The sequence below is a fragment of the Poecilia reticulata genome, chromosome 3 (genome assembly GCF_904066995.2).
Source record: "Poecilia reticulata chromosome 3, P_reticulata-male-v2, whole genome shotgun sequence".
Classification (NCBI taxonomy): domain Eukaryota; kingdom Metazoa; phylum Chordata; class Actinopteri; order Cyprinodontiformes; family Poeciliidae; genus Poecilia; species Poecilia reticulata.
Genome location: NC_088832.1, coordinates 9,718,280 through 9,732,147, shown reverse-complemented (window position 1 = coordinate 9,732,147; position 13,868 = coordinate 9,718,280). Strand labels below are relative to the sequence as shown.

The 13,868-nt window shown below is 40.3% G+C and overlaps 1 protein-coding gene across 8 annotated transcripts in view; it reads left to right on the top strand.

Annotated features, from left to right (window-relative positions):
* myo9aa (myosin IXAa) overlaps positions 1-13,868 on the top strand; it is a 103,527-nt gene that overhangs the window by 64,885 nt on the left and 24,774 nt on the right. For 4 of the 8 annotated variants that reach the window (XM_081605030.1, XM_081605025.1, XM_081605027.1 and 1 more), the window contains 10 exons: positions 1,449-1,590; positions 1,695-1,890; positions 3,855-3,974; positions 5,738-5,788; positions 6,292-6,367; positions 11,110-11,250; positions 11,732-11,771; positions 11,840-11,962; positions 13,432-13,512; positions 13,666-13,776. In XM_081605030.1, the coding sequence (XP_081461156.1) occupies positions 1,449-1,590; positions 1,695-1,890; positions 3,855-3,974; positions 5,738-5,788; positions 6,292-6,367; positions 11,110-11,250; positions 11,732-11,771; positions 11,840-11,962; positions 13,432-13,512; positions 13,666-13,776 (1,081 nt within the window). The remainder of the gene's footprint in view (positions 1-1,448; positions 1,591-1,694; positions 1,891-3,854; positions 3,975-5,737; positions 5,789-6,291; positions 6,368-11,109; positions 11,251-11,731; positions 11,772-11,839; positions 11,963-13,431; positions 13,513-13,665; positions 13,777-13,868) is intronic. The other 4 variants (XM_081605026.1, XM_008404690.3, XM_081605028.1 and 1 more) reach the window with 3 other exon arrangements.

Genomic DNA, 13,868 nt, shown 5'->3' with positions numbered 1-13,868 from the left:
AAATTAAATTAAGTGACGATGAGACATCTTAAAGAGGCCAGTTGAGTAAGCCAGAGAAAACCGCTGTGAGGACGGTATGAACCAGAAGAAACATGAAGACGAATCTAGATATGCAGAATTAAGAGGAGGATTTATTCTTGACGTACCTCAGGCAGCATGAAACTTTAAATCAACACTAATCTATCTGTGTGACCTTTCTGTCACGTCCCGTCATATTAATGCTGTGAATAAAAGGTTTTCACATCTTGATTTGATCATAACTCTTGTTTTCTGTTCAATTGATTTTGTCATAGCAGCGGGGGAAAAAAGTACATCTGATACTTTGAAGTTCACTGCTGTTTTGCGGCTAATTTAAGAACTATATTTCCTCCTTTAATTCGCCTTTCTTCTCCTTTTGGACACTGAAACAGATTTTTCCCACATGGAAGAGCTGGAAAGCACGGAGCCTTTCAGCTGTCTTGTTTTTGTAGCTCAGGTTTCACCCCGTTCCAGAACCCCTGGTGTCTCATTCTTCCTGTCTTCCTGTGAGCGCCTGATGTCTTTTCTTTTTTTTTTCTTCCTTCTCGTTCTTGATAGATTCTCTGGCTGTTACTATTAATGGTACAGAAGGAAATTTGACCTGAAATCTGCTTTAAGGAAGATGCCTTCTGAAGATTTTATAACTCTTTGTGCTCATGAAAATAGATCAATCTGTCGTCGTTTTATTACGTTTGTTTAAACAGCATTTTTTATGGGTTTTTCACAACTTTCTTTTCAGTTTTGTTCACTAATGAATTATTTATCTAAAAAAAAAAAACACCTCAAGCAGAAAGCAGATAATTGACTTTAAATTAGTTCAAATAAGATTCTTAATGGGCATCAGTACACAATGCCCAGCCAAGAACTACACATAGTAAAGTTTTCTGCTCCGTTCTGAGCTTAAATTCTTCGCTACTTGTTGTCAAGGTGATGTTATAAGGAACAGCTTTTAAAGCCAGCCTCGTCAAAACTCAAAGAAAACAAATAGTCAAGGTGAAGCCCGGTGTCTCAGATGTAATGGAGAACATGTGAGCGGAGCTCAACAATCTGGCTGGCCTCAGAGCGGTGTGTCGGCTCGTGAAAAAGCAGCTTCACGTCTTCCTGCGTTGGCGCTGAGCGTCTCCTAACAGGCTGCAGATCAGATGACGTGTGCCACGATCTTTCATTTATTCTGGACTTCATAAATTCATCGTGTTCGGAGCAGAGATCAAAAAACCGTCAAACGTTTTTCTTTTGTGTGTGTGTGGTTTTTTTTGTGTGTGTGTGTGTGATTAATGCTGCAGGATCCATGATGCAAGTGACAGCTTTAAACAAGTGCATAAGGGTTCTGATCCTCTGGCGGATTTCTTATTTTTTCTTCTTCTTCAGCATTAAAAGCAGATGCAACATCTATTGTTCTTCAAAGCGCTCGCCTCTGTTCCTAATTCCAGCTTCCCTCAAGCCACCAATCAGACGCTGTTGGATAAGTTCAAGCGGCAGCATGAAGGGAACAGCTACATCGAGTTTCCTGCCGTCATGGAGCCCGCCTTCATCATCAGGCACTACGCTGGCAAGGTCAAGTACGGCGTTAAGGTCAGCAGGAGTTTTCAAGAGCTGCCGTCTGGTGTTGAGTAGAAGATGTTTATATCCAGATAAAGGGGCATGTCGTCATTTTTATGTCTTCCACTACAACGCAGGACTTTAGGGAGAAGAACACGGATCACATGCGACCAGACATCGTAGCTCTGCTAAAGAGCAGCAAGAACGCGTTCATCTGCAGCCTGATCGGCATCGACCCGTCGGCCACGTTCCGCTGGGCGGTGCTCCGGGCGTACTTCAGGGCCCTGGTGGCTTTTAGAGAGGCCGGGAAGAGGCACACACACAAGAAGACTGGTGAGAGAGTGCATCCATAGCAACTTTTGTGTCTCCTTTAAGATGCGTTAAGTGTTGACGAGCGAGCCAATTTTTTTTGTGTGGTAATATACAGACATGCACTAGCATTTTAACCTCGAGTTAAAATACCTTCGTATCAAGTTAGTAACTTATTGAAAAGGTAAATTGTTTCAACTGCTGACAAATGTAACACTGCAATTAAAAAGGCTGTTATTTACAATGTTTTATTTTTTAAGCAAAAATTTAAGATGAGCAGTTGTTGAAGTTAGTTGTGGTTTTGGAATAAGACAAGTACGCCACGCTAAAACCAGCTCAGACAGGGCTAGCCTGCAGTTCGCAGCTGGACAGATATTCTGCTTGTAAAACTGCGTTTCCATTAACCATATAATTGCGCAAATTGAAATTACAAAAATTAATTGGATTAATGTAAAGGCTGAGGTGGTTTTTCGACTGAATCGAAATTAGTGTATTTCACAGAATTGCAATGTAAACTCTAATTTAGTTTCACATGAGTCGTGATGTTACTGCTGTCTGAAAAGACGACAGAGGGCGATGGCATATCATGTTTTTACTTTTTTATCTTGTGATTCCCATGTGATTTCCTTTCTTTGCATTTATCATGTAATAAAAACCCCACAATTGTGACGTTTAGTTTTTTCAACATTTGTGGAATACTGAGAAAGTTTTGCACACATATGTAATGGAAACGCAGCCATTAATGAGCAAACTTGTCTGTGTGATAGCGTTTTCTCTACCAGGTAGTTGGCAATGAATAGCAACACGTGTGGGAGGGACAGCACTGCATTCTGCTGCCCACACAACTGCGGGTCTTTCTTTAGAGTCTCTTTAAAAAGATGATGCACAGTAGAATGAAATCTAAAAGTTGAAATTATACCTTTTTAAAATGTTACGTCTTTACATCTGAAACTGACTCAGAGATCAGGTAGTAAAATAAAGTTTAATTACTACATACAAAGAGAAAATGATGATCTGCAGTTCAGTTTTTCTCACTACATTTTGTATCGATTGTCTGCAGTGTTGTGCTATTAGTGCTTGTAGTTTTGATACGTATTTTCAGTAGTTTAGCTCTTTGTCTCTCTCAGCTTCCTCGCTCTGTGAATGCATTTTTCCGTCTTTAGAGTTCACTCTTATAATGCCACAGATCTCAGTATCAGATTGTTACTGTAAGCATTGCTGCTCCCTCTCTAGCTCTTCCTTCACTTTTGTTGTGGATGTTTGAATATACTTTTAGAACCTGTAGAAATCCTTAAACTAACTCACCCAGCGGTATTTGTTAAATGTGTTCTGAAAAATCTCTGCAACAGCACAAAGTTGCTCTTGACTAAATCCCAGTGAACTGATTTGTGTTCACTCACCACCATCTTGTCTAAAGAGACTAGATGTGCAGAACGGAAGAAAAAACCCGTAGAAGACGATGCATGGAGGTACCGTATGGGGTGAGCACACACAGTCGTGGCCAAATGTTTTCGACAGTGATGCAAATGCTGTTTAATGAGATGTGTGTGCGGATCCATCCACACTCACCTGCTGCCCGTATTAAGCGAGTTCTGCACTGGTGGTAAGACGTCCTTAAAAAGCAGACAGAACTCTTTGGAAACCTCAAGCTTCTTGTCAATGTCTAAACCTCTCACTGACCATTTTAAAATGGTGTAAATTGAAGCTGCTAATTTTTGAAATAACATTTGCACCACAAAAAAAGAAAACTTTGGCCACGACCTCACACAGAAACCCACAGAGTCGAACCTCGTAGTGTCGTTTTCAAATGTTTACCGTCTTCTCTTCAAGTAGAAAACTGTCTTGTTCAAGTAGAAAACTGCATCTCCTGAAATCCTCCATTTCTACACTGTCTAATCTCTTCATGTCTCTCTCTCCCTTTCTCCTTCCTCTGCCCTTATGTTTTGTTTTTCTTCTTCTTTCTTTCCTTTTTGTTTTGCTTCTCCAAGGGCATGATGACGCTGCTCCCTGTGCAGTATTGAAAAAAATGGATAGTTTTAGCTTTCTGCAGCACCCTGTGCATCAGAGGAGCTTAGAGATCCTGCAGAGATGCAAAGAGGAGAAGTACAGTAAGGCTGCCAAGACAACTGTAACCCTTCCTAACTTTCATGTTAGGGGAGCTGTAGGGATGAGAGCGACCAACATCATCAGCTTCTGCTGTAGCCACATTACGACAGAAGACTTCAGTAACTGTTTCTTAAGAACATGTGCAGTGCCTTTTCACATTTTAACACTTTACAACCAACAGCTACAAAACAAATTAATGAGGTTTTGTGAGACAGACCAACACAGAATTGTGCATATTTGTGTGGTGGAGTGAAATGGATAAGGTTTTGCTGACCTTTTGTATTACATACTTTGTAAATTTCTCCCATTCTTTTTGGAAAACTTGGACATCATAACAAGTCTTGTGTTAGAGATGCAATTAGTTTGAAGTCTAGACATGAATATTCTTTTATCTAAACCAGGGGTATCAATCTATTTCCTTTTAAGGCCATATGAAGATCACGCATGTCTTCAAAGACCCTGTTTGTGATATAAATCATTGAAAACAAAACTCTATTAAAATATTACTAAATAGCGTGCTCTCTATTCAATTGATATTTCTTAAAATAAAATGATACTGAACATCTTTTTGCACTGATGTAATTTGTTAGCATAAAGATGAAAACTTCTTTGATTTTATTGATTTGCTAGTCAGCTTCTTCAGACTAGCAGCAGCAACAATTAGCAGACACCTGGTGCTGAGTTCATTATACCAGCTACTTCTCTATAAAATGCTGGTAAAAACATTGTTGAAGGGTTAATAGAGGAGGGATGCGATGACTACCTGAAGGCAGAGTTTTGGAAAGAACAGGACTTTCTTAAAGAGACAGAGGCCCAATTTCAAAGCATCAAATTTCTTTTAAGTCATATTTGATAACATATTTATAACTGAAGGTAGCATAGTTACTGTATTGTGCTATAAAATGATTCTGTGGCTGGAAAACGCATAATACTGCTCCTATAAAGGTTCTGTTCATGTGGGCTACATCAACAGCTGTGGTGGGCCAGATTTGGCCCCTGAACCCTGAGTTTGATATGTGTGATCCAAGCCGTTCCATTGTTGCTCCTTCTGCATTCTTGGTGCTGATGACCTTGTTGTGGTAGATTTGCAACACTGTCATTTTCAGATAGTGGATTGAACAGACACAGGATTTTGAAGGCAACTGGTAGTGCTGGATCTTTTTTACATTTATTTTCCGCTTTGCAATTAACCAGTAATTATTTGTCTGTGTCATAAAATCTTATTAAAGCATTATGTTTTCTACTGTACTCTGATAAAATGTGGGGGAAAAAAATAAGAGTGAAAATTTTTCAAGGCACTGCACTATGTTTGTTTTTTTTATTGTGATTTTTGCAGCTGCTACTGTAGACTAGATGCTTGGTCTCTGATCCCTCCGTCTCCCTCCTGCATGTTGTTCAGTAGCATGCCTCAGCCATCCTGACACTCCTGTCACGTGTTCATGAGTCCTGTAGCGGTGGGAATGCATGGTTGCAAAGCGCTGTCTGGGGCAGAAGCTATTCTGGGTGGTGTCCTTCTCGGCGGTGTAGCTTACCTTACAGCCCGTCGGTGTAGTCGCTTCTTCACCTACACCTCACGTCAGATGTCACTAACAAATCCCGGTGACGGCGTTGGTGGCGGACGAAGTGACTAACTCGCTCACACGGTGGTGGACACACAGCCGACCTCACGGACGTCTCGGGCCTCCATGAACTCTTAGTTAAACTCATGTTTTGTTTCTTTTTGTGTCTTTTTTTTGTTTTGTTTTGTTCTGTGCTACCTTTGCAGCTCCAGATGAGAGTGAGAAGGTTGTGCAAAGTGATGATGAAACAGAGAATGGTATTATGTTCAGTCCCAGTTTGCTTTCTGAGTAGGCTAACCCTCGTAGATCTCTGTGATTCTTCAGCACGACTTCAGAAGACAATGCATCAGTTAGATCACTCTGCCACCGCACTTAGATTTTAGCTTCTCTTGGGTAATTAAAATGTGATCCCAACATGTCCCTATTTGAAATGACTAATCGGATTAATAAGCAAGTGTAAAGTCCAGACTAATTTTAAATAACTCTTCAGTATCATCTTCCATATTTCAGCACTAACAAGATCACATCACTGTTAACCTTTAATACCAGATCATCCCCACGAGGTTGTATGGCTCATAAAAAAAAGGCACAAAACGCTCACTGCAATAACACCAGAGTGGCACACATGGTGTCAGAAGTGTGACTTATTGTTGGTGTTGTGTGACCGTTTGTCTTGGTTTGTCGTCTGTTTTTAGTATTTTTGATTTATTTTAGATTTTTTGTTTTTGCATTCTCTGATGCCTGTTTGTTTGTGAATCAGGTATGACCAGAAGGACGCCACGGACGCCTTTGTCGGACATTCAGGGAACCAACGCCGTCGCAGAGAAATCGCCACGGTAAGCGCGCGTCCGCCGGAAATGGGTCAGACCACGAGTGGGACTTCTGCATGGAAACATTCCCAAACTGTCTCTGGCGTCTTGTTAGAGGAGTGTAAACCACAGGAAAGGAATGATGGAAAATATTAGCGGCTTTTGAAGCTGTAACTTGTGGTTTTATTTAAAAGCAGAAATTTCTCTACTTAAAACAGGCTAATAACTTCTGCAGTTAAAGTTAAATGCACAGATTGTTGTTTTTAGGAACTTTTAATCCTCCTTTGAAGAGGTAATATTAAAAAAAGAGAAAAAATCATCACATTAATTAATATCAATGATTCGTGATCATGATGAAACTTGTTTATATAAAATTTAGTTAATTTTGATGGGTTTTTGTGAATGATTAGAATATTACAAGACAATAAAATAGGATTTTAAACTCATAAATGTCATGTATTGACCCAGTCATGGGGAAGACTGCTGACTAGTTTAGATGCCCAACAGGAGCATAAGCCACAAAATGTTATTGCTAAAGAAGCTGGTTGTTTATCCAACTGTATAAAATAAAAGTTGTGTAGAAGGATAAAATAAGGCATAGCTCCAGCCCAGAATGCCTAAAGTGCCAGTACCTGGTTTATTCAACCTGGTATTACAGCAAAGTCACCTATCTCAACAACATAGAGAAACTATGAGGTATTGTCATGAGAAAGATCAGAGACTGATAAAGCAATCTGCGCTTTCTCTTAAATGCATCTACTGCTCAGTACATACGTAATATCTTAAAAAAATAAAAACGTGACTAAAGTGTTGACAGTGTTAGCGATGCTCTCATTCAGCTCCACTTCCTCTAATTATCTGTTGACGGTGAGGTCAACAAGCAACGACCATGACTTGCAAAGCAGACTCTCCAATGAGACGGCTTTTGTTACACAGGAGCGAATCCGTTAACCCCAGCCCTTAATGCAACGCCTGACCTCTGGCCTCCTTCTGTCTCCCTCCTCACACACCCATGATCCACAGACTTACAGAGCTCTAAACCCGGTCCAGCTGCTTCCTTCATGATGTAAAGTCAGAGCTATGCGTTGCAGAAGATCATCCAGGGAGAGATAAATATCCGAGTGTGTGTCAGCTGGATGCAGCGGCAGACAGTGCACTACTTCATAGGACTCTCTCGGAGGCTCTGGAGATAAACAGTCGGTACAAAAGGCATATTGTAGCGTCACCGTTTACTGAGATCGATGATCGACTGGGGGAAAAATTCTTCTTTGTATGGCAGGCTAGATGCAAACAGAAGAGTTGTGTTGAAGTAGATGTTTTGGATCCTACAGTTGGAGATTCACCGCCCGATTTGGACATCGACAAGTTTTCTGAAAGATTACGAAAGAAAGGAACATAAACCTGGAAGTAAATCAGAGAGGAAATTAACTTTTTTTTACTGGATGTTTCTGCATCTTGTTCTGTAATTAAAGTTTGTTTGTTTTTTTCGAACATCATCTTTACTGAGTTTTCAACAATGTTTCCAGTAATATACAGGAATTTAAGTCATTCTACTGTAAACCTAAACACTTTAAGTCATCGTACTGTATAAACGAAGCTTGAGCTGCGCTTCATCCCAGATTAAAACCACTCCAGTACTCATTATTTACATCTGCAAATTTGAATCGAAAGGCTGAATGACCGTGTCTGCATGCCACTGTGTTCAGCTGAGACACACTAATAAGCTGTTTACTTGATTGAACTCGAGTAATGTTGAACCAAATAATGCATTTTTTATTTCATTTGCTATAAATTTAGTAGAAGAAAACCTATCCACCTACTTTATTGCAGAAACATTGCGTCTTTGTTTTAAGATCTACAAATAAAAATAAAATCTTCAACACATTTTCTGTAGTAGATGTTTATCAAAACTAATGAGCAAAACATCATGTGATATTTGAAACCATGAACAAGTTTGATTCAGTTGGACTGAGGGCAAAATGTTCTCTTTCGATTGCAAAAATTACAAAATCTCTCCATCACCTCATCCAGTGTTTTCAATTAGCTTTTTTTTGTATGAAACACACAGCAGGTGAAATCCATTCACGTCTTCCAGGTCGGTCCCGCCTAAAGCTACAAAAACGACTTTACTGTTTTTATTGGGGCCTGCTATGCAATGCATGGCAGGAACCTACTGTTCTACACCCAACAAGCCATCTCTTTATTATTTATTTTTCTTCCATCACCGTTAATGCAACCCGTACCGCTGCGTGCACCCCCACAAAATTGTATCAAAACATTCAGCTTGATCCCGAGAAGGGAGCTATTACTTTTAGTGGGATTCTGAGTTAAAATGATGACATAAATTGAGGAAAATCAAGGCCGATTGTCTCACAGAATCAGTAATCTTTCTCGCTGAAACACACACACACAGCACAGTGGAGGTCTGACTCCAAAACTCTTTCCAACTCCCCCTGACGGGCACAAATATCGGCCTATTGATCTCAAAGTCGGTCATGACAAAGATACACATGCCTGCTCCCGTAAAATGTTTTCAAAATGTTGCCTAGAGCTTATGGTTTTTTGTGGGGGTCCTTGAGACCGACGCTGGGTGTCTCACAAGTATAGAAACTCTGTCTCCAGCATACTGTCTGACAGAGAGAGCCAGCCCAGGTGCAGATAATTAATTACCATAGCAACGGGGCCCAGACAGAGGCAGTGAGTAGTGTCACAAATAAGAACAGAGACAGGTCTCACAATGCATTGTGGGAAGAATAAATATTTCCTGAGACTATTCATATTTTGCTTACATAAAATTATTATTTCTCTGAATTTTGGAGTGTGAATTAAAATCCTTAGTATGAAGATTGAAAAATGTTTAGAAATAAACAATTACCCTCTGTCTTCATGTTTTTATTTTGGACCGTGAGTGAGAATCACATGTGCGAAGCTTATAGTCGTCAGTCCGGACTAAATTTCACTGTGCATGGGGTTCAGCCATTGTACTGTAGTGGTGAACCTGGTTAGCTATAGCACTATGGTGATGGACCTGGCTAGCGCCTCTGTTATTGTGCTCTGGTGGTGAACCATGTCAAGCATGTCAGACCACGAATGTGCTTCTGTTACTACCAAGGGCAAATCCAGCTGTGTGAGCTGTGGCTAAAATGCTAGGTTCAAAGCGATGGGCACACCTCTGCAGGCCCCATTTAAATTTCTTCAGGAATTTTCTAGTTTTATCTGCTATTGAAACGTTTCCACTCCTCCTGACTCCTCCTCGTATTATTTTTGGAAATCAAGTCAACCGTCTTTTAATGCCACGCGGTTTAAGTTTCCAAACACATGTTACTGCTGTTTGTGCGTTATGCTGTGTGTGGCCTGCACCGAAATGCTGCTGGAGGAATTCTTGTAAATCTACAAAGGAGGAAAATGGAAACTAAATAAACTGCTCAGCTGCACCGAAATTATCATCAATTGCTGCCTCTGCATCAGCCCACCGTTTTCTCTTTGTTCCAAGTCATAAAGTAGGAAAGTCTTTTTTTGTTTACTTTCCTCCAACTTGCTAAAATATTTCTTTACCATCAAGCTGTAAGGGAGGGTAGACAGAAATTATAATTTGTCCTTGTTCAAGTCCATAAAATAAGAATTGGTAATATAAACATACAATACTTTGTAAAGTTTTATGCAGAAACTCTAGATGCAGCTGATCATAGTTGTTTTCAGGCTTTACTCTGGCACTGAAATTTGACAGTCATGTCTATTAAGACCAAACGTAACTCTAGAAACTATTGAATCAACCCTAAAAAATCCCCAAAAGTTTATTGAGGTTGCTTATATAGAGGTGTTTACACCGAACGTAAGCACATGGATTGCAGTCATCTGCAAAGGGAACAGTTTTAACTTTATTTGCATCGTTTCATGGCGGGAAATGCAGCTAATGTGTAGCATCAGCACTAGAAGTATGTTAAAGATGTTGCTTTTCCTCGGGTTGGTCATTGTTCCAACACTGTTTATAAAATGACAGAAATAGATTAAATTAATTTCCAGGTCTCAAGAAGTATGGAAGAAAGTAGAGTATGGAAAAGCATCTTTGGATCAATGACACATGATCTGTGTCGTGTTTTAACACCTCGAGTCTCCAAGGCATCATTAAGATGCTCCAGACGGTTACCGGTTTGAGCTGCCCATGTTCACTGGGTCTCTGCAGTGTTCTCCGTGTGCCTGAGTTTCCTCCCACAGTCCACAAACATCCCTATTGTGGCAACTGCTGACTTTAAATTGAATCTTTTGCAAGATTTTGTTTCTGCATTGGCCCTCGTGATGGACCTGGACAGAATTTGTGTAAACACAGTGCATACCACAACTAAAAAAGACTGAATTAATATAATAAATTGTGACTTGGCTGTGTGACGAAAAAGCTGAAATGACTCTAGAATAAATAACAGAAAAGTAACCGTCCAAGCATTTTTTTTTCTCTATTAAAACAACTTTTTTTTTCCTCATAATCTTAAGACGTTCTAGTAAAATTGCTCAAATGATTACTATGTTCTCATAATTAAACAAAAATTCTTGTAGCCACGACCTAATCTGTCATACATCTGACAGAAAATGTTTTCTGTCAATTGTAATTTCTTCTTAAGAAAAGAAGGCGAGAAAAATAAATTATTGAAATGGGATCGAATTTGAAAAATAATTCTTTATTTTTAAGCGTGACCGCCTCACCCGAATAATTTCTCCTAGTGGTTAAAAGCTCGTTTCAGCCCTAATCCTGTTCCTGCTCATGTGTGCTGCAGGAGTTCTCCGGGCCTCGGCTGGAACGGCCGCGTCGGTCGGCAGAGCCACCTCTCTCCCGGTGGCTCCAACACAGAAGAAGACGGCATCTTCGTCAACTCTGCCAGCAGCAAACTCCTGGAGAGAGCGCACGACATCCTGATGTCAGTACCCTCCACACGCACAATAAAACGTTCAGCGTTCGCCTCACTTAGGCAGCTTTCTGCTCTCTTGACGTCCCCATGTACAACCCGGTTAGCTGTTGAATGCAGTTTAAAGTTGCACCAGAGGACATGTTTTTGATTCCAGATTAACTTTATCTGGTTAGAGAAATCCAAATGTTATGATCAGAAATGTAAAGAAGTAGCTCAGAGATGTCTGGAAACCCAACATACCTCCTGAGGTCTCTCTTCCACCCAGCTGGAGGCTCCGTCACTGATCCCGACATTCCGACCAGCTCAGTCGGCGCTGCTCTGCGCCTGACCCTTCGAAAGAATATTTCCTGTCCAGTGGAAAAATTATAGTCCCACTTCTTCTATGACCTATTCAGAAAGAATTTCAGGAAGTAATTTATTGCTACTCGATGTTTGTAGAAAGAAAAAATCCATTGGTTATTTCTGTTTTGTTTTTTATACATATAAACAGGAGGAACAAAAACTACAAGTCGAAACCAGTTCTTCCGAAGGTAGGAGTCGTCTTACTTTAACGTAGAGTTTGGATCGGGTTGTGCTGACTGTGACTTTCTGCCTGCAGCATTTACTGAACGTCAAATCACTAAAGTACCTTAGCAACCTGACGCTTCATGACCGCATCACCAAATCGCTGCTTCACCTCCACAAGAAGAAGAAACCTCCCAGTATCAGCGCACAGTTTCAGGTCAGATGGATGAACTCGCTGCTTTACAATTCAGCAAATCCGCAGCTTATTGTGAAAAGTTGTGTTTTCTTAATCTTACAGAGACTGGGACGAAATGACACACATCTCTGTTCACATTTACACTTGTGATTTATTTATTTTTTTTTTTTTTTGTCTGCAACACTGCATATCCCAGAGACATAATGTGTGAGATCATGTCTGGTAATAAGAAACATGCTTGATTTTGTATATAAAAAAGGAAGTGATTCATTCACTGACACAGTGAATGATTCACTGTCAGTGATTCAAATCCTCAAATTTGAGGATTTGAACTCCTCAAATCCAGGAGGGGAAATCTGTGAAAAGTTTCTACTTTGTGTTTTTGCTACCACTTTCAAGGAGGTTCAAGATGCTTTACATGATAAAAACACAAAATTACAAAGTTGTAAAGAAAACGCCTTATAACTGCTACTTATCAGTGACTTTCAAAGTTCAATTACAGTATTTATGTTTGGTTAAATTTGAATAAATCTATCGACGCGTTGTTTTACGTGTTAAAGACTTGGAATATAAAATTAGAGTCTGTCTGAAACCAAATCAGCTGGAAAAAAAAAGTTTGATTGGTGCGTCTGTAAAAAAAAAAAAAAACTAGTTCAGATTCAAACCAAAATTTTTCCCATCAAAGCTGAGATTTTAACCACTTCCAAAGGACTTTGAAGTTTAACATCAGCAAGTTTGAAATAAGCTCAGCTATGCTGGATAAACAGTTTGCGTAATCAAAATTTGACTTTATTACTTTATTACATATACAATGTAAATAGGAAAACCAGGCAGCAGATTACATGGAAATAAAAGATAGGAGTACTGCTGTCATTGCAGAAGCCTGACAACTTACAACTACAGTGTTTTCTCAGTCAACACAGTGCTGTATCTGCTGACTGAAATATGGAAAACAATCTCATCAGCGGGCAGTAACATTTCCGTAACCAAACACTTGATTCCCTCTCCCCCGGTCCTCTTTAAAAGTGAACAGTGTTTCGTGGCTGCTGGAGGTGCAGCTGAGGCCCCTGTGGACGGCCGGCGGGGAGGCAGCCTGAGTCCATGTGTGGATGACTTCACTCTCCACATCCTGTGCTGTGCTGATTGCTTTAATCTCCCATGCAGGGGGAAAATGAAAAAAAGTCTGAATTCCTCCTGCCTCCAAGTGATTACACAAAAATGCAGACACACATGTGTCCGTCTGTGTTTAATTACACAGTCACTGCAAATGAAGAAAAAAAAGAAAGATGCATCCTGTTTTCTTGCAAACCGCATCCTTACATAAATGTATGTAGACGGTTATACTGATGCAAATCAGGGAATTTTAACGCTTCGGCGTTCCTCGCAGATGGCGACAGTTTCGCTGTTGTCTGTTAAACAGCTGTGAAGTGTCTCCACGTGTTTCGTGCTGTTGGGTTTGATGACTTCTTTTCCCACATTTTATCCCACAGGCTTCGCTCAATAAGCTCATGGAGACTCTGGGTCAGTCGGAGCCTTACTTTGTCAAGTGCATCCGTTCCAATGCAGAGAAGGTACGCTGGACACTGTTGCTTTAGTAACTATCCCTAATCTTGCTTTGGGGAATTTTAAAAATAATCTAAAAAGAAAAATCTGTTTTCCGTGTTCCCTCCTCTCTCTTTCTCTCCCTCTCTCACACACGCGCACAAACACACACACACACACAGCTGCCCTTGAGGTTTGATGATAACTTGGTGCTGAGGCAGCTGAGGTACACAGGTATGCTGGAGACAGTCCGCATCCGGCAATCGGGATACAACGTCAAGTACACCTTCAAGGTAATGCACATCGTCGTCACGGTGAAATTCTTGACTAAATCTCCTCCTCCTAACCCAATTTTTAAAAAAAAAAAATAATTTGCATAAAGCAT